This window comes from Catharus ustulatus, chromosome 2 (assembly GCF_009819885.2).
Source record: "Catharus ustulatus isolate bCatUst1 chromosome 2, bCatUst1.pri.v2, whole genome shotgun sequence".
NCBI lineage: Eukaryota > Metazoa > Chordata > Aves > Passeriformes > Turdidae > Catharus > Catharus ustulatus.
In genome coordinates, this window is record NC_046222.1 from 46173909 (window position 1) to 46194540 (window position 20632).

Consider the following 20632-nt stretch of genomic DNA (forward strand, 5'->3'; position numbering starts at 1 on the left):
AAAATTTTGCTTGAACAAACTACACCAGAAGCACAAGCACAAACCCAGTCTGTGTACTTTTATCACCAGTATCTTCAGAAACTGTCGTATTTCCTTCTAGAGCAAAGCTTAGCCAGTAAAAGGTTAATTTAGTTGGCAAAATTAATTAAAACAATTTTGAGCAGTAAAGAAATCCTAGCTTAAAAAATAAGCAAACCAAGACCAACTGCCCAGCTGCTGAATACTTTATTCTTTTTTTACTTCATACACCTGAGGTCTTAAGGCTTGTACAAAATACAAAATAAAATAAAATCCCAGTATGGTTTTACCGATCTTAAAACTGCAGCCTTGTATTTTTTCATCACTTACTGAAATACAAAGAGGGCTAGGAAAATTGCCAGTGTATCTACTGAAAGCACCTAACCTTTTGGATATTATGTCATTATTGTTGTCATGAGAGTTGGCTTAGATGATTCAATTTTTTTAAGAAATGCCAATTTTATTACAACTCCTTCAGCAGAAATGGGTCCCATTTCAGGGAGAAATTCACTGAGAAGTGAACTTCCATTCAAACCTTTTTGCTTTCTCATCCAGAGAAAAAGCCCACTTACAGTTCTGTTGAAGAGAGGAAGAGCCTGCTTTTGCCTCCCCCATAGTTAAAAGGAATGCACTAAACAAAAGGCCACAGAGAGAAACAGAAGGAATTATAAAAACACATATTCAGGCTTCCTGTACTAGCAAAATTCAAAATAAAATACACGTTGCAGCCCCAGCTGTGACAGGGAGTGCAGCAATGTGAAGAGAAGAACATTTGGGTGGAATGTAGGCAGCAAATCCTTTTGCAGAGGAATGTAGAAGGGATACGAATGGACTATGGCTTGCAGAACCAGGTCCTGTGAGAAGCTGAGCAGCTTTTGCCAGATGCTATCTGAAGGCACCCTGCACTGAGGGGAAACGATGAAGTCCTCAGACAGCATCACACAGATTTAGGTCCCAAATGTAATATAAAACATATTTGCTCCCCATTAAGTGACCTGGGAGCTTGCTTTGGCTTAGTTTTTTTTCCCCAAGCATTTGTTGTTAAGTTAATTAAGCATTTAAAAATAACAGTCTCTTACTTTCCAGAGACTCCACATAAATACTAATCTGTCTTCATCTAAAGGCCAGATTTTCTGCAAGGGCAAATCAATACAGTTTCACTGATTGAGGATCTGGCCTTAAAAGTCTATCAAATGCACTAAACCCAGCACAGCATGACATGTGCCTTGGCAGTAGGACAGTTCTCTGGATTAATATTTGAGGGAAATTTGGCAATTAAAAAAAGCGCTCTGTTTAGAAGTGCTGCCATGTCTTTAATCAGTGCTGACCACGACAGTTTCTCCTTGTGTGAGCTGCGCAGTTCCGGCGGGGGTTTCGCCGTCGTTCTCCTCGAGCTTTAGTGCAGCATTGTCCAGGCCGGAGCCGTCAGGCTGCAGCACGGCCGTGGGCTCTGCCTTCCCAGTAGGAGTGGAGCAGTACAAGGAGAAGCCCACCATGATGGTAACAAAGGACACGATGTAAAGAACTGAAAACTGGCAGAGGAGAGAAAGAGATGCATTAAGTCTTGCCTCATGTAAGAGCATGCCAACGCTGCTTTGTTTCAAGAATGTGACAGCTACCCTTCCTTGTAAAAATTATTTTAATGAGGATTATCACCATGAGCTGCATTCAGGTCTGAAAACCAAAATTCAACAGTTCTATTTACTTAAAGACCTGGGATACCGGTTGCTTTTCTCTGCACCCGGGTCCCAGGACCATTGGACAGGGAGTTTCCTCGGGTCTGCATACAAGAATCTTGACAGAGAGAACAAATGAGTGTGGACACAGTCATACTGAATGAAAGTTGTTTACACACGTGAATACTGAAACACACTCTACCCCTCAGCAAATGTTGATTCAGTACATGCAAGTATTCCAGGTTCTGGCAAGAGATGAAGAGTGGTGAGAGCTAATTGCAGAGGTACATCAGGCACTCTATTGTTCACTTGCCTGTTAAAATTCCAGTAACTGCCAAGATCCATCCACCTTCACAGAAAGACAAATACTTACTTCGAAACACCAGACTTAATAATACCAAGTGTTGAAGTTATCCACAACCAGAAACACTTTTCAGCAGCTTTATTAAAATCCTCCATATTCCCTTTGTCAAACCACATCGATTAAACACTAGGAAGAAGGACACAGCATATCCCACATACCTCTGTCAGCATCCCCTAACTTCCTTAGCTTCCTTAGACATACTTGAAAAATATGTTCTAGTTTATCAGAATGAAACGAATGGCAGGATACAGACAGTGGACTCTCCTCCAAAAAAGACTGGGGCATCTACAATTAAGGCATTGCAATTCCTAGCTGGCAGTCACTTGGCTTGGAAACTCTTGGATGGTAACACACAAAAGAAAAAACAGACTGAAACACAGTCGCCTTGTGTTAAGTGCCCTCTCTCCTCACCTTGTTGTTTGTCTGGAGGAGATTGGACTCAAGTGCTCACCTCACACAGGAGGAAGCTCTGAAGTATCCCAACAGAGGCAGCAGGATCAGCCTCATACCTCTCACTGACCTGTTCCCACGATATGGGCAGAGCCTGGGGCTGTGCACAACCACCTGCACAAATTCTCTAGCCTAAGGCCCTGAGTGCAAGGACGTGTGGCTGGGCAGTCACAGGAACTGCAGCCCCCTCTCACAGCACAGTGCACTCAAAGCTGGAAGTGTCTCTGATCCTGATGAGTCAATTCCTCCAGGAGTGGATGCAGTCACCAAGGCAGGGTGCCAAAGCTGCTGCAGTGTAGCTGTGACTCAAGGCCTTGCCTGTATTTTTGCATTTATTGACACAGGTGAACATTACCCATGCTGCTCCATCAGGCCTACACTCTTCTTTTCCTTTTGAGGAGAACTCAGTGATTTTTTTCCTGGGTTTTTTCTTTTTTTACCTTTTACATTTCAAATATCATAACAACTTTATTGCTTCAGACACTGACTTCAATCATACTTTGTGCAGCTGATATCCTCATTCCCACTGCTGAGCCTAAAGAGTACTTTAAATGTTCCTGGAGGACTGTACCTCCATCTAGTGTCTGTTTGTGCAGTATACTCCCTTCTAGTTTGCACAACTAATGCATGTGAAGATCTTTACCTCTTGAGGGATTAAAGGTATCTATATAATGAGTTCATTAGGAAGCACAGCAAGGATTCATTATGGAGTAAAAGGAAAAAAAATTTTAAAAAACAGTTCAAAACAGCCATGAAAAATTCACATTTCACTTAAAACACACATGCCTGGGGCCAAAAAGTTTAGTGCATTAGCAAAACACTGTGCACAAGTCAAAACTTTATCAATTCCTGGGCCTGGTCTCTGCTGTAGCCACTGATTGTGATCCTCCTGTTCGTTTGTTTCAGAGCAGGCTCAGACCACGGCAATTTAGAGCTTTCCATGGCTCTCTACTCTACAGCCCAGCCGAGCCTCCAGCAGCTTGCTGTGAAATATCATCTGATAATGGGGAATACACAGCAATTCCCTGGATTTTTGCTTGTAGATTCCTATATCCACAGTGCTTTTTAATCCAGCAAACATCCTACTTGGTGTTTTTGCCCCATGGTTAAAGAAACTATATGGTTAACTTGCAATAAGATTTTCTACTGCTAAAAGCCATGTCAAAATTAGGGTCTCTTAGTTCATGGTTATCTCAGATAATAGATGAAATAATAATTTATCTCAGGTCCTCTGATCTTACTAAAGATGTGGCATTATTATTGCTCCCCCTTTTGCTACTGCATTGTTTCTAACCACAGATTCAAGTTCCTATTTCAATAAATATCTGAAGTTCTTCTCTCAACAAAATCCCAAAGTCTTCCCTTATTCATTTTTCCTCTTAACCAGAATACCTCAGTGTTAGCAATTATGAGATGACCTGCTCCCAGAGAAACCTCTTCCCAAAATAAGCTAAAAAACCAAAAAATAAAAATTTTATATATCCCTTCCAAAGCTCTTCTCGTTCTTCACTATTATGAATATAAATTTATAATCGCTTCTTGACTTAAGCTATTTGGGTGCCAAAATCCACATTTGGAAGTGACTCAGAAAGGATTTAATTGTTAGACGATAAGTGTGGTTTCCTTCCTGCATTCATTTTTAATGGATGTTTTGCAGTTTGGAGCAAAGTTTGGAACCCAAAACAAGGAGGAAAGCTGAGCTAAGATACTCTTGAAAAGGAAAATCTAGCTGCTGTCAGACTCAACCATTACCAGACTCTGCACTGCCTTCACTTTCAGAAAACAAATCTGAACTAAAACCTTCTGGCTGAAGAGAAAGCAACCACATGGAATAATACAAATTAAGTTCCTAAGCAAAGTTCACAAGCTTCTCACTCTCAAAAGCCCTTCCAGTCACCAAGCAGCTGACTCAATTAGTCCAATTACTTTAATGAGCTAGGTTCTCACAAGTGATTCTGGATGAAAAGTGGAGGGTGGAATGAAATCCTTTTAGTGCTGCCATTTAGCTTGAACAGACACAGCCAAAAATATTTTAGAGCACAATAAAAGTAACTGCCTTTTGGAGAGTGTACAGACTAATACATTTATCTGTATTTTTTTCAGATCTTTTAGTCTCCCCTTAGCAGCAGCCCTGAAAGAGCTTGATTCTCATCTCAAAATGTTGGTAATGAACAGACTAAACTTCTGAAAGAAAATATTATTTTCTGAAAATCAAACCGGTCCTCTTTCAGACAGCAAATGCCTTTCAGGACAGGGAGATTCAAACCCTCTCTTTTCACACTTGGAGTAATGAACCAGATACAACATACCATTCCACAAAGGGCTTTCAGGGAGAACTCTATTATTGGAACACTTCAGGAAATTATTTACTACCTCTGAACATTAACTTATGCCTTCAAGTGTGAAATGGTTCGAAAATGGCTCTCTGGCTGATGGTGCAAGGCTCTGTCATTAACTAACAGGATTCCTCCTGACTGACACCTGCCAACAATGAATGACAGAAGCTGCAGAAATGTGCAGGTGCAAACGACTGTTCTGGAGCTTTTAAGAACATTACGCTTTGTTTCTAATTTTTGAGTAGAAATGTAACTGAAGGAATGTGAAAGTGAAGGAATGTACTCACCTTGTACTTAAACAGGAACAGCCCAAGGAAGAGACTGTAGAGATCTGAAGTCAGAATCCCTAGGTTGACGGAGGTTGCACTGGTAACTTTAATCACAATCGGCATGAAACTGTACAGCCCAAACATGCACATGGCATAGCCTGTGAACAGTATTGCTGTAAAACAAGGTGACATGTTACTCCTCGGGCACAGAACTATGCTTTTATAGGGCACTGATACTCTGCAGAGCATTTTTAACTCCTAAAAGATATGGGAACGTACATGTAAGAGATGCATGGGAGATTACCATGTACTGCAAGCATTACTCTATCTATGCAAGAAAGTTCTCCTTCATTCCTACATAACCTAAGAGCTGACTGAAGAAATTTGTAGCCACACTTCTTGATAACGTTTAGTTCTGTTCAGGTCAAAATGTGTTAATTTTTCCTGTACCTCATTTTGAGAGGACAACAGAAAAATGTTCTTGTGATGTTTCAACAACAAACATGTCAGTAATTAAACAGATTTCATTTTCACTTATTCCAATTTATTTTGAAAAATTATTTCAAGTTATATGTAAAATGCAAAACCTGTTTTAATGTTCAATCCTGTAGAACCTCTCTCTTTGCTGAGCTGCAAAGTTTGAAGAAAATAAACTTGTGAAATATAATATTAATGCTGCTTGTTATTCAGCGAAAGAAAAGCTCCACCATTCAAAGTCTAAATTATTATAATTTTCCAATGTTTTGTAATATGCACATTATTTTTTCATACACATACCAACTTTCCAGTTCCACTGAATTCTCATTATGTCCTTATGTTCCACAAGGGCTCTAGAGTTAGAGAAAAGATATAATACAGTAAAAAAATGAAAAAAAAAATTATACTCAAATAGAGAATTTAATTACCAAATATATAAGAAACATTTTGATCTACAAGCCTTTTTTTTTTGTTTCAAATTTTACTGAATGACACTAGCTGAAACATCTAACAAGCATGAAAAAAGACATAAAAATTAAAGTGACTGAAAGTCAAGAGCACTGTTATTTAATTCCTATGCCTTCTTCACAGGCATTTTATTCCTTCAGAGATTCAGTTTTATTTGATATACCATTTGAGGAAATTATTAACTATAATGATGAGAAATTAGGACTATATAATTCATTAGACAGACTTAAGTGCATCTGGTCTGTTACTCAAATGTGGGCATTTGTAAGAGTATACATGGCTTCATTTTAAATGTGAGTTTATTATGGAAGATCTCCTGCTAACAATTATCTCCTAATCTTTTCCACAGAGAAACTTCTTTTAGAAATACATTCCTATGAAGAGTCCTCAGCATACTGAGTGTCCTCACAAACATCAACAAAATAAAAAATACAGCCAAGTATCCTGTGTGTTCAACTGCAGGAGTTCAGATTTAGAACTGCTGTAATAAGAGCAGCGCAAACAAAAAGGATATAAAACAGATGCTGATCAGCAACAAAAATCAATTCAAGTGGAAGGACTCCCATATAGACCAAATACAGATGCAACAAAGAATTTAATAACATCATTTCAGGGTATACAAGCAATCATCTGTAGTATAATCTTAATTAGTTTTAAAATAAATATTAGATCCTTACAGCTGTAGACCGCTGATAACAGTCCCAAACAAGCCCACCATTCCTAGAAACTCCTCTCTGCTCAGATTTTTCACAATGTATTCCTCACCCACATTAGAAATGGCATACAAAGAAGCAGCAAGAAGCACTAAGAGATCTCCAATCACCACGTCACTACCTGTACAGAAATATTAATCCACAATAAGGGTAATGCTGCAAACACTTTTTAACTTTCCTTAAAAAAGCAAGTAAATTTATCTTGAACATCTCTATCTTCCTAGCTCATTTCAGGGAAAGGGGGAAGGAAACCCTTCCTGAGTGTGCAGAGGACTGTCTGAGCACAGACTCTGCTGCCTGCTCACCTCACCCTGCAGTGTGGAGTGAGCTAAACCCAGCATTTATATCTCATCCCAGCCAAGACACTGCCGTATCATCTGGTCCAATCCTACTTCTGCTGACCTCAGGCACTGTAGGGAATTGAGCAAATTCCCAGTTAGAGATGCTCTCTGCATTTTGAGAATACTGTCCCCACTTTTGCAGTAAGGCCTGATTCAAGGCTTGCTAAAATTCAGTCTATTGATTTTGGAGGGACCGACCTGGACTCAGCTTCGGCTTTATGACATGTCCTAAGTGGCGGTACTGTGTGTCCTGAAGCAATGTATTTATACTGCAAATGGGACTCCCTGTGCTACCATCACTCATCATTAAATGTCTCTGTGCATCAGCTAAATAGCAAGAGGATCACTGCTGTTCAAACCCTTCGATTGGTTTAAAATTTCCTTCCCTAAGCAAACACTAAGAAAGTGTCTAAAATATGAGGGTAAGCAGCAGTAAAGATCCCCAAGTCAGCAAATAAAGCACAACTTCCTAATGTCTTAGGGAAATATTCTTCTCCCTCCAAGACACTCGTACCACAGAGCAATAAAGCTAAACTTCAGTTGGTCATATGTCTTACCTACAGTAAGGCCCAAAAATAACACCACACAGTCTTATCTCTGTGCTTCCTGATGAAGACAATGCCCTGAAATTTACCTTCTCTCATAGCCTCTGGCTCTGAAAATTCAAAATTCTTATTAAAAATAAGATCACTGCGATAGGGGTTGATTTAGGCATCTGTCACAGAGAAGACAAGACCTGCCCTTATCTGCACCCGGCTGGCTCAGAGCCCAGCCTCCCTCCAAGACGTCCCAGGAATCCTGGCATCCCAGCCCACCCTCCTCTTGCACTCCTGTAGTCAGCCCTGCTTTCCAGGCTGTGACCTTGGGGACACATGGAGCATTTCTGTTGGGTCTGCCAAAGAAAACTCTGAGGAGTGAGTTGCTGTGAGCAACTTCTCATGTGGAACTTGTACCCAGAGAAAACTGCAAATGAGAGAAGTCTGGCTCCCAGCAGGTTGATACCGTATAAACAAGACAATATTTGCAGGGAGAGGCAGCTTCTTCTGTTAAACCATCTCACATGACAGTCAAAGTGAACAAGGAATGAGACTTTTCATCACATTGTCTAATTAACAGCAGGACAATTTAAACTTAACACAAGTGGGTTGTGGGTTTTTTAAGGCGGTAGAAATATCCAAATATACAAGCAAAGAAACTGCACAGCTCCCCATAAAATCAACATCTCCCCTTCCTGGACAAAAAATAAAAATAGCAACATGTTCTCTTTTAAAACAGAACTGTATCTGATACTGCTTGACAAGTTCCTGTGCACAGCAGGAACCATCTCTCTGCTCTTCCCCTCCACAATAAAGGACTCCTTACCTTCACCTTCCGGCCTCCCTGCCAGAATGTCTGCACCCACCATTGCTCCCACACCCAGCAAACAGATGGCAACAGCAATAAAATGGATCATCCTGTATCTTGCTCTGAGAAGGAACCAGGACAAAGCCATCAGCACAGGAATCCCAAAACAGTCCAGGAGCTGTGTACAGAAAAATTGTTTTGAGTTAGAAACCCACCCCAAATCTGGACTGCCACATCCTGAGAGCAAATGCACAGGATCTTACTTCCAATCATCAGATGTTAAGGAAACAAAGCAGCCCCAGTAGATTTGTTTAACAGGAGTGAGACCCACATTTCACCATTAAAAGCATTTTGCAAGTGAAGGAGGAGATGCAACAGGAGTCCACTTTCTGTTGGTAGGAAAGTGCTGATTTAGAAACTCTTCTAATGGTGGATCTAATCAATCTTTCCAGCTCCACAAATGAATGCCAGGATGTTGTTCTGGAACAGACTCAGTGGAGTGCCACAGAACTACGTAAGGGAACAGCCTACAGCAGAACATAAAGTCAACTTCCCAAAATTTCCTCAGAAATTACTCTCAAATGTCAACCCTTACAACTTGGCCTCTTGCAGCCCCAACAAAATACGTCCAGATCAGCAGGACTGGGGCATAATCCCCGCAATCAAGACAAGAGCCCTTAGTTCTTAATGTTTATTTCCAGACTCTGCCTGCCTCAGTGCACCACTACAGTCGACTTCTGTGCTGTGCCATTGTCCCCAAGGGCTTCCACCAATCTTGTCAACATTTTGATGTCTGGCTCTACTTGCTCATAACTATACACAGTAAAGTCTTACAAGCATAGTGCTAAGAGCAGCTGTTAAAGATTAGATCTTAACAGTGCCTCTAATCCTTCCATCTATTTGTCTTTACTCCTTGGATTGCCTCCAGCTTGTCCAGTTTGTAAAGTCTATGAAGTGTAAAAGTACTTCTTTAGGCTGTATTATGAGGTGTTACAACTACCTGAGTCCCAATATGTGATAACAAGTATTTCAATACAACTTTACACCATCGAAAATATCACGCTGTGACTTTATAACGTCACAGGTCTTGTCCTCTAACCTTTAATCTAGACTCAAGAAAACCTCTAATATTTCCTGCAAATTTGACTGTTTTGACTAGTATCAAACTAGAAATACTACAAGCATTAGAAAGCAAAATTTTTACACCTCTTCTACTAATAAGTAAGCTTCCACTACCCATTAACTGAGATGTTAGCATATAGCCTTCCAACCTCCAAGCAGTTTTTCAACCCACACAGAAAAAGTAGAAATCCTTTAAAAAACATATTAATTAGGATGTAAGGGAGTAGTACATAATGAGTCAGAAGCTCTTTCAGTAATGCCAGATGGGGAATTGCAGCATCCAGACCAAGAACACACCGCAGAACCACAGCATCATGGTTAGAGGATTTGCAGCCAGGACAGCAGGAACCAAATGATGAAGAACACGCTCTGGTAATCTGTTCCAGGAGACAATTACCCTCCATTACAGACAGATGAAATCAGATTTCCAACTACTGGATCCTACCTTCTCTTCATCTAGTACATCACAGAGCTCTTCTGTACAGCATCAAGATCAAAGAGGTGCAAAGCACATGTAGTATCACAATGAATTGCATCAACAGAACCAATTAAAATAATAAAGTTTATTTATTGAGGTTTTACAACCTTTACAGTAGTACTGTGGTACTGACTACTATTTCCAGTAGAGCCTCTTCTAACTCTCATCCTATTCAATTCTAGCTTGTATTTTTAACAAGGGGTGGGAGGGGAAACCTGGTAAGATAACCTGGTGATTTGATTTACAAATGTTTTGACTCAAGCCATGCTTTGGCCACACTGTTTATAGGAGGTTTTAAAAGGAGGGTAAATTATTAAAAGACATTTTAATACATGGTTAATAAATTATCATAGACAGTTGGGGGTCATTGGTTTGCTTATAATTGCCAACTTCAGACAGCTTTGTAAGCAAGAAAGCTCAACTGCTCATTCTGTTCATTCCCCACAAGGATCCCTACAGGCAGCCTCCAGCTGAGCCCCAGGGGCTCATCCTGTATTTTCTCCTATTGAGGCTAGCACTCTTCCATCAGCTGACAATCTGTCAATAGTTGCCTGAAAAACATTTATATATCAATTACCTACAGAGCAAAAGCTAAATGTGCCCAATAACACGCTAAAAACATCAAACCACAGCTATACTGCTTGGTTTTTTTTGTTATAAATCACAGAATTGTTATCACAGAATATCCTGAGTTGGAAGGGACCTATCAGGATCTTTAAGTCCAACTCCAGGCCATGCACAGGACACCCCAGGAGTCACACCCTGTGCCTGGTGTCCAAACACTTCTTGAACTCTGTCAGGCTCAGTGATGTGACTACTTCTCTGAGGAGCCTGTTCCACTGTTCAACCAACCCTCTGGGTGAAGAACCTTTTCCTGATATCCAACCTGAACTTTTCCCGACTCAGCTTCGTGCCATAATAGGTAGTCAAACTGCAGCACAGTCAAGTCCTGCCACAGGAAAAAAAAGACACTGACAGCAAGGAGTACCCTGGCACTGCCTCAGCCACAGCCAAACAGTTGTGGACCAAAGTCTTCTTCTGTATTTACTGAGAAATGAGAGCTGCCATCACCTTAAAAATCTCCAAACCCCTCCTGAAAAATACTGGTATTTGATAACTAAAGGGAAACCAGTTCTGCCTGTGTGTGTATGTGTGAGAAAATACATGGAAGTTCCTTGCTGAGCTGAAAAAAACTTATCTTTGAAGCTACATTTCATAGTGGAGAGCTGAAGCTCCAGCCAGACAGCATTTTAACAATGATTACACTGCATTTGGGAAGGTGCCATAAAACCCTGTGTTGTTTTCATGGTCCCTGGGCATCCACTCACAGCCAGCACTGCAGACAGGCCATCAGGCTGGGCGCTCTGGACCACAGATACTGATGTAGCTCCAAAACTGCCTTCCAAAAACAAAATGCCTTGCACTAGAGAAAATCACAGGCTTTTGTTGTGAGGTTTTTTTTCCCTGTATATCATTTCTGACGATGGGGAGAAATTGGTGACTTCGGATAATGTGCAAGAAACCTCAGGGCAACAGGCAATTGCAAAAAAATCACAATTACTGAACTGACACAAAGCAGCATCAGTCACAAGGTTACCAAAAGGGAAAAAGGCTCAGAAAATGCTTGAATTTTTGGCAACAGTTTTTGGACAGGACAATTTATTATATCTATTTTTTCTTAATTTCTATGAAAGAAATCATGGGAATAGCTTTACTACTTCTGAGAGCTTGGATCAAAGTCCTGACTTGTTCAGCTGTAAAGTATAAGGTCAAGCAGTGTCTCACCAGCTTAACTTGATCTTGAGACTGAAACAAGTAACTCTTAAAACTTTGATTTCTTAGGCATTATTTCTAAGGAGATTGAAGACCTAATGAGTCATAACACATAAATATGAAGTGGAAATGTGACAAAATAACCCAAGAGACACAACGGGTCTCCAGCAGTGCAAAGAAAATTTACTGCAATTCTCTAAAGGGAGCCCCAACTGCAGGAATTTATTGCTTTACAGGTAATGCTCTTAAATATTAACCCCTATTACTCTGACTCTGTAAAACACTGACACCTAAACACTCCTTTCCAGCTAACAGCCAAGTATTCATGTTACTTTTTTTTTTTTTATTCAGGTAAGTGGGGCCATGACCCTCGCCACAGATCCCCACCACTGGTAACAGCAGGCATGAACTGGCACAACAAGAAGACACCCCCTACTTGCTCATGCACCATCGTCTCCTAGTTCCCACAGCAGCTGTGAAGCCACACAGTGAGTTAACTTGGGCCAGCTCACTAACAGTACAACCAAAGGCAGGGTTTACCCCCACTTTGATCAGTGTTCCGAGTCAGTTTGTTCAAGGAAAGCGGCCCTGCAAGCTCAGGAAATTGCAGTTGGAGGCAGGAGGAAAGCACTGACTCTGCCAGCAGCTTCTGTCTGTAGCGTGACAAAGAAACCCCAGCCCTGCTGTTTATAGAGCTTTTTCAGAACACAAGATCTATCCTAGTGCAGCAATGCAACATCAAGCACTGGTGTTGCAGAGGATGTCTACTATTACTTTATTTGTGCTGACCTTCTTCCAGCTCTTCCACTGAACTGCCACATCCAAAAGCCACAAGGCTGGTCCCTCACTGCATGGGCAGGAACACCAGCTGACACTCACACACACAGGTGTGTGTCCTCACAGGTGGGGTTACATCTCACAACACCTCCCGCAGCTTCGAGGACTAGGCAAGAGATCCACCTCACTCTTATCAACAAGAGCCTGCACTGAGTGACTGTTACTTGGTCATAAATCTTTATTTTGTGTCAGGACAAAAAACTGAGTGACTGTCAGCAAACTCTTAGAAGTGCTTTTATCAAAATAATTAGGGCTCAGCGCAAGAGCTGGCACAGGGTAATACCAGCCAATCTTCTCTGCTTCCTGAAAAGGTTATTCATGATGCAGTATGCTCTTCCCTGCACTGCAGAGACAAAATAGATACTGGAAAGTTCTTTTCAGGCTTAAATAACTTTGATGTCTGTCCCATGAATCTCATTTTAGAAAACAGTCAAAAACTGCAATAAAAGCAACAGCTCAAAAAGAGAGATCAGTCCTTACCTGCACACTTGTGAGGGTTGTATATTGGTAGGCTTTTACAATCATGAAATTGGCTTCAACATCAGCCAGTCCCAAAAAAATATACTTCCACCACCTCCGTTTCAAAATCTGCAAAAGACTGTCACCGCCTGTTTAGAAGAAAGCAGCAATCAATATGTGTTTCTTTCCAATCAAATGTTGCATGGGAATTTTGCTTTTTAGAAGCACAAATAACACCAAGATTGACTTTGCCCACCCCTGCTTAAGATAAGAGTAACAGGAAACACAGCCTGGGAGGAGACAATGCAAATGGTGAAAAGCACAGAAATTCCTCTACATGAAGCAAAATACAGCAAGACTAGAGTTTTCTAAAGAGTAAATTAATAAGAATAGGAGGATTACTACATAGCCTCTGGTAGATAAGCGTGTTACAATAAAGCTTATTTTTCCTAATGTAACATATGACTTCAAACCAAAGAGCACAAAACTCTAAACAGATATGACATAACATCAAATTAAATGCACATTTAATCCATGGAATTAATTTCCATGTGTTGCTATAAAGTAGGAACTTTAAAATGAGTATTGTGGTCTTCATTTTCAAACTCTGAAAGGAAAATGTAGAAAGAAAAAAAAGATGAACCAGAATCTCCCATCCCATATTTCACATACCAGTCCTAAATAACAGCGCTGTTGTATAAACTAGAAGTAGCAAAAAATAGTTGATGAAACTTTGCAACATTGGAGTTCTCACTTGGAATACTTCTGCCAGGTACTGGCTTGTAACAGCAGTCCCACAGATAAACAAGGAGAGCACCTGGCCCAGAAGTACAGTTTTCAAAATATGCCTGTGAACATTAAAGACAAAACAGTAAGCTTAGAATTAAACATTCAAGTTTCTAAAAGAATATTCTCTAGTTTTACAGGAAAAATGCCATTTTTTTAGACTGATGCTTTATTTTTTTTTCTACTCCCTACCAATGTTGTCCTGATCCACAGGTAAACAGAGTTTTGTGTACACATAAGGTCTAGTCTGACCTCAGGACAGCCACACGAGAAGTGAGGCCAGCTCAAACCACCAACCATGGAGACTGAAGTTACTTGCAAGGCTCTTCAAACAGGTCACCTGGACAGGTTCTACTCAACAGCAGGTTCTATTCTTATTAAGCAGGTTTTGAGTTAAATCCTTTGTCCTCCACTGAATTCCATCCTGACTTTGGTCAACAAAGATCTACAACATATAGATAAAGCACAACCACCTTCAGGCTCATCTGAGACATGAGTTTTAGCGAGCTGAGACCTTAAGATGAGCAGTGCTAAAGAAACACAAAAGTATTAATGATAAAACCAAGTAACAGCCCAGTTTGGAAAGATGTTGCAAGACCATCTGGTCCAACCTTTCCTGGGAAAGGGAGACTTGATGAGACTATTTAGCACCCTGTCCAGTTGCATCTTGCAAACCTCCAGTGATATGGACTCCAAACGTCCCTGCAGAGGTTGTTCCAGTGATTGCTTGCTCTCACCTTAAAATAAATCTTTCTTATAATAAGAAAAATAATTATCATTATTAATACTTATTGTGGATTTTTTTCAGTTCTATTACATCATGTTTTGCTGCAAGTGAGGATGGAGTTAAGAATACCTTTTGGGTAAGATGCACTGTTTGCATTAGCTCTTCTTAAGTCCCACCCACAGCCAGCAGGATAAAAAAAATTAAAAAAAAAAAGGCTCATGTTCTTTTAGTAGTAATTCTTTACCTAATGTACGATGAACTATTCCAGATGCTCCTAGACAAATGGGGCATGTAACTCTGTATTTTTTTTTTGCTTGCTCTTTCTCCTGCCAGTGGAGCTGCACTGGTTTGTACCTCCCCAGTCTCTGCACATGCACAATTTACAGTGACCTGTCCGTACTGGTCTGCCAAGTTCACATTCAATCTGTTTACTCTGAAGACTACTGATGACAATTTAACTGTCTGCACAACTGATTGATTTGTTTCTACTCAAATTAATCGAGCAAGAGAAGAAAGGACCCCATTAGGATTCTGCACCTGCCCTGTGCCCACATCTCTCCACGCTAACTTCTGGCAGGACACCCAGGTGTCAGGCACACCACCTGACAGTAACACTGGCTGTTTTTCCAAGATGAGTGACCCCAACACCGTAAATACCAGCTCATCCTGCTGTGCAATCCAGCTGCCAGGCAATGAGAAGGGTGTGTTCAACAGTGCTAAATCCGACTACAACCGTGCAATCAATCCCTCCTTTTGGAAGGGAGGAATCTTCCTTGCATAGACTCTAATGCACCTGCGTGAATCCTGTTTTCAATTCAGCTTGACACCAAGCTCTTCTGACTTTGAAAATGCTGCTGGGCACATTTTTTTCTCCAAGTTCATTCCGATAAGACAGCAAATCTCTACAAAGTCCAGCCATGATGTACTTCCAAGAGATTTGAATCCATGCTTTACTACAGCTTCCCTTCCAATCCCAGGAATGGTGCACATTCACACTCTAAGTATTACATATCATGTGACAATCTTGTAAGGTACTATCCATCTCATCTAAGTAACCCTTACTGGTGTATCAAAGAAAAACATTCTCATTTGCAAACAGATTTCTAAAATGCCTATGGGGGGGGTGGCAGGTGGTTTTCATTAAAAACAGCAGGAGAAAAAAATTGAAGCTATCTCACTTCTGTTATATTTTAACTGATTTCTTTTTCATTTCTTAATATTCTGGTCAATGGTCAGATTGCGCTATTAGGTGAGAAAATCAGACACATTCTGGCTAATTATTCTGGTTGATGTAGAAATATCTTTTTATGGTCATTAAAGAATTTAATTAGTTGCCAGTAGAACAAATGTGACGTAGGTTAGCTAAAATTTCAAGCAGGCATTGATGAGGATTCCAGCTTGCCCTCTGTCAGCCTTGTGAACTCTGGCTCTTTTGCAGCAGGTAAAATGACAGAAGACCCACTGAAATTCAAAGCAAGATACACTGTGGTGATCAACATACAAAAAAACATTTAAAAAACTACATGTACACTTTTTATTATTCATATAAAGCTTCTTGCCCCAAACTAGCAGAAAAATTTTTCTTCTTTGCCATCAGCACACAAAGAACATAGCAAGCCTTTAGCAGTTTATTGGACTAAACTCACCCTGCACTTGGACTAGCTGGGAGGAGAATGTGGAGGTAGAGATCAGACATCAATAGAGACATGACTGGGCAAAACTGCTGCAATTTTACGGGAGCAAAGCCTTTGTGCTGCTCAAAATAAACTGTACTCATCAATACACTACCAGGAGAGGTTAAAGCTGCCTTGGCTGGCAGAAGCCCTGATCTGGACACATACTTGCCTTCACCCACCTCCTAGGTGTTGCCAGAGAGAAGGGCAGAAGCACAGGCAATATCACCCCACAAGCTCGTTTAAGAAGGCTCATTTAACATAGACTTCTGTGTGGTAGGGCTTTAAACTTTTTTGTCTAGGATATGAGTTGCTAGGGGCAGCTTTGCTCCTCCCAACTCACAGCACCTTCTCTACAGCAAAGTCCTGGACTCTACATGCAACATTCTAGCAAACTGGATAGCAACCAGGTTCCAATGAGAGAGTAGAACGGGGAAAACCTGCTGCCATTCAAATTTGTAAACAATTGAGCTGCTTCAACCATCACTTATTGAAAACAAGACAGACCATCTCCCCTCTTGCAGTGGAGTAAATCTAATAACCAAATCTCCCCAGTTCACAGTACCTAAGAAATTATCTCCTTGCGTTATTTCTGCATTTGGAAAGACAGGCAGGTCCAGAACCTTCAGAACTGTTTGCTCTGTGGTTACTGTCCTAGCAGTCATTGCTATTCAGTTAACATATGTCTTGGCAGTGCTACAGCGTTTACTACTGAAACAAAGCAAGCAGGCTTCATCACGCCTCATGCCCTTCTCTATTTTTGTCTATTTTAATTCAGGAAGTTTTTTTCTTGCCTGAACAGATTCAAAATGTTAACATCAAAAAACACACAGAAAGACTTTGCCCACAACAGTAGAAGGCTGCCCTCAAAAAATGTCTTCTGGGAATCCCAAAATGCTCCATACCTGGCAGTTTTCTCAGCTGCATGTAAGGTAACAGCCTCTTGCCCTGACTGCTCCCCACTGCCAGGTGGAAGCCTCGGCGGGAAGCAGCAATGGTTTCACCCTCACACCATTTGCCAAAGCTTCAAAGAAGATATCACCATGCTCCTGGCATGATGCACAATGAGCATGGACTCATAGCTTATCTTAAAAAATATGTTTGATCCTCTGCAAAACTTGAGCACAAACTTGAGCGCAAACTTTAAATCCTACTGCTTTTCTGTCTTTTTTTTTTTTTTAATGCATTGGAAAGGACTAATTCACTTTAGAGTCTCAGATGATGCAAGCTAAGTGATCTGAAAAGGCCTTTAGTTTTATAGCGGGGGGGGGAGGGTTATTGTTGGCTTTTAATGCTTGGTAGCAAGTTAGTATGTAATTACTCCTCCCTTCCCTTCAGCCACCCTATCTTAGCTAGCTGCATCTATGGCTTTGAGCAAAACTAAAGTAATCTTGGAACATGAAAGTTTGCCAGAAATTGGTCTAAAGCGAACACTGAACAATGTGCAGCTCTCAACATCATGACATCATGAGAAATTCAGACTGGCTTTCATTGGCTCCATGTGAAATGCAGAATAAAAAATACAACCATGATACTAAAATACAATCAGAGTCTATACTGGAGGAAGTTAAAGAAAATTTAATAAGACCATAGTTAACAATTTTACTGGCAATTAGTTTACCAAATCCTGTAAATTTAATGTGAATTTTTAACTTATAATAAATACAGCCAATATTCATCTTAGTCATGCCACCAATCTAATACTGACATGGCATGTATTCACATGCCACTGGCACATGTTCACACTGTTCACGTACAGAGTTTACGTGCACTTAGCTTTAACTACTGAACTCTTCCTAAACAGGGGCTTTTCATTTCAATGATCTCACTTTTTCATGCTAGTGGTTAAGGGAAAATGCAGGTTCAGACCAAATCCATATTGCAACATAATTAGTAATTAACTAAGAACAACAGAATATACTTTTAAGAACTAACATCATCAGAAGTTAGTTTTTCCAAGTTCTGCTTTGAAACTGACGTCAACTCAGTTACAAAAGGTAAGAAACAGAAAAGAACCAGAGATACATTTTCTAATGGTTCTACTCAAAAAACAAAAAAAACAAAAGCAGGGAAAAAAGCCCACAACAAAACCGACCCAGCCTAGTTTATTATATACAACTATTAAACCTTCCTACGACTAAGAAAGGCCTCGTAACAAAACTGAAGTGGCAGAGCCTGCTGTCACCTGGAGGAAAAAAAAATAAGAAAAAATATCAATTCAGTATCTCAGATAACATGTCATAAAATTCAGTGAGAGCTACTGATTTTCTTTTGAGTACTTTCCATAGACTCACTTGTGTAGCCCTTAGCAAAACTAATGGCATAGGTGAGGTTACTGAAGAACTCAACAAGTTTCTGTCTTGACTTTTGGGTCTCTCCTGACAGGCAGGAGGAATGAAAACAGCACACAACATCAAGTAGTCCAGCAGCCAGACATGCTTACGAGCACGAGGCTGGCAGAAAAGCCAGCACATCCTTGGCTGACAAATCCGATGCAGTAACTATTAGTGACTAAACTTATAGATCAAAAAAAGCCTTTTAAACAGGGACTGGTTTTCCCCCCTAGAGGGAAAGTGAAGCTGTAAGTGGATGCAGTCCTGCTCTCCTGGAAGGTAGTGCTTCTAAAGTATCAGCTCCTCTGCACAGAATGGCAGATTTTTTTCCACAAGTTTTCCATGCTTAACAAGTGCCTATATTTCAAGATATATACGTGAACGGGTCTCTATCATACGCTGATTCACGGAAGGAGGAAATGGAGATATTGGTCTTTCCCGACTCCACACCTCATTTCAGTTATTCTGTCCTATTACCTTCGCTATCCCCCCTGACCTGTCCTTCATAATGATGCTGTGCGAGGACTACAAAACAGATAAGGTGCAGGGACAAAAATGGAAAGCAGAAGAAAAAGGTGAATGCGTGTGTTTGTGTGTGAGAGCACAGTCCTACTTCAACAGTGTCAGAACATCACTCGCTAATTCCACGCTCAGCCGAGGCGACCCGAGCGCTCTCGCCCAGCTGCACCCGCAGGCTGCAGCCGGCGGCGCTCCCGGAGCAGCCCCGCATCAGAGTGCCCGCCGCGGGGGCAGCGGCCGGAGCTCCCCCGGGCTCCCGTGGGCCGGGCCGGCCGAAGGGTGCGGGCTCTGCTCAGCCCCCGGCCCTCACCCCGGGCCCGCACCGCGGCGGCCGCTCCGGCCCAGGCACCCCGCGGCTGCTCCCGGCGGCACAGAGCGGCCTCCGCATCCCGACCGCGCTGCCCGCCGAAGCGCCGAGAGCGGCGAGGGCGCTTCCCCCCTCCTCCCTTCCTTCCCCCGCTCCGGCGGGCGGCCCGGAAGCCGGCGGGCGGGGAGGCCGGCGCCGCGCGGCTCCACGTGGAAGCCGGGGACTCACCAGGTACAGAGCTTGGCCCCGAGCAGCGCCAGCAGCCGGGGCCGAGCGGCGGCGGCGGCGGCCCCGGGCGATGGCTCGGCCGCAGCAGCATCAGCAGCAGCAGCAGCAGCCGCGGGCGGCGGTGCCCCGGCAGCAGCGGCCGCCTCCTCCATGGCGCGGCGCTGCCCCGGCCCCGCGCCCGCCGGCTGCGAGCAGGGAGCGATGGAGGGCGGGCGCTGCGAAGGCGGCACCCGGCGGAAGGAAGGGATGAGCAGCAGCACCAGGACAGTAGCACACTGCTCCCAGGGCAGCCGCCGAGCCCGGCTTTGAGCCCGACCTGGGGCCGCCCCCGGGAGGGGCACGGCTCGTGCTGGGGCGTGGGGTCGGAGCTCTCCTGGTGTTGATTCTGGGCGCGCTCCGGCCCTGCAGTTTCCTTCAACCGCTGCGTCCGGGTGCCATAAGTCACGGGCTTGAGCAGCGCCAACGCCAAGTTGGTGCTCCCGCTCTCCCGCGGGGCTCGCCGGCAGCAGCCCAGCCTGGTGCCCCGGTGCGGGTCCCTGCTGGGCTACTTTGCCCCCAGCCCCCGGGCCGGCATCGAGCCCCGGGGCGTGTGGGAGCCCGGCAGCGGCTGGTTGTGTGCGGACAGTTCGGGAGCGCTGCCAGTTACAGCAGTAACAGTTACTGTATACCCTCCGAGTTTAACTTTCGCAGCTTTCTGCGCAGCCTCGAGTCTCCCAACGTTTCAACTCCCACTTCTTTGCTGCTTCTTTCCCACACCGCTGGATTTTCCACATCCTGTTTTCACCCGTAGCACAGGGCAACTCACCTGGAGAACCTGGTGACATTTTGCATGCTTTAGTGGGTTTTTTAACAGTACTTCTAATGATGTATGTGTCACAGATGATGGAATTGAACCCCCGAGGTGTCTCCAGGAAGAGCAATCTTCTGCCCTCAT

The 20632-nt window shown here is 42.6% G+C and overlaps 1 protein-coding gene across 1 annotated transcript; it reads right to left on the reverse strand.

Moving 5' to 3' along the window:
* Window positions 1-209: 209 nt before the first annotated feature.
* Window positions 210-20632, reverse strand: SLC35F2 (solute carrier family 35 member F2). Its single transcript, XM_033051704.1, has 9 exons — window positions 20504-20632; window positions 19699-20333; window positions 13798-13973; window positions 13147-13274; window positions 8475-8634; window positions 6736-6892; window positions 5891-5943; window positions 5132-5286; window positions 210-1550 (listed from the first exon to the last, which is right to left on the reverse strand). Exons 1-9 carry the CDS (start codon window positions 20630-20632, stop codon window positions 1332-1334), a joined length of 1812 nt encoding a protein of 603 aa, XP_032907595.1. The 3' UTR covers window positions 210-1331.

Bases quoted from the DNA above. Each gene is read 5' to 3' on its own strand.
- SLC35F2 (XM_033051704.1), bottom strand. From the start codon at position 20,632: ATGAGGGCAGAAGATTGCTCTTCCTGGAGACACCTCGGGGGTTCAATT. The intron at 6,893-8,474 runs GTAAGGAGTCCT...ATTTCTGTACAG, and splicing joins AGGGAGGCCGGAAGGTGAAG to GTAGTGACGTGGTGATTGGA. The intron at 1,551-5,131 runs GTGAGTACATTC...CTCCTCTGCCAG, and splicing joins TGTTCCTGTTTAAGTACAAG to TTTTCAGTTCTTTACATCGT.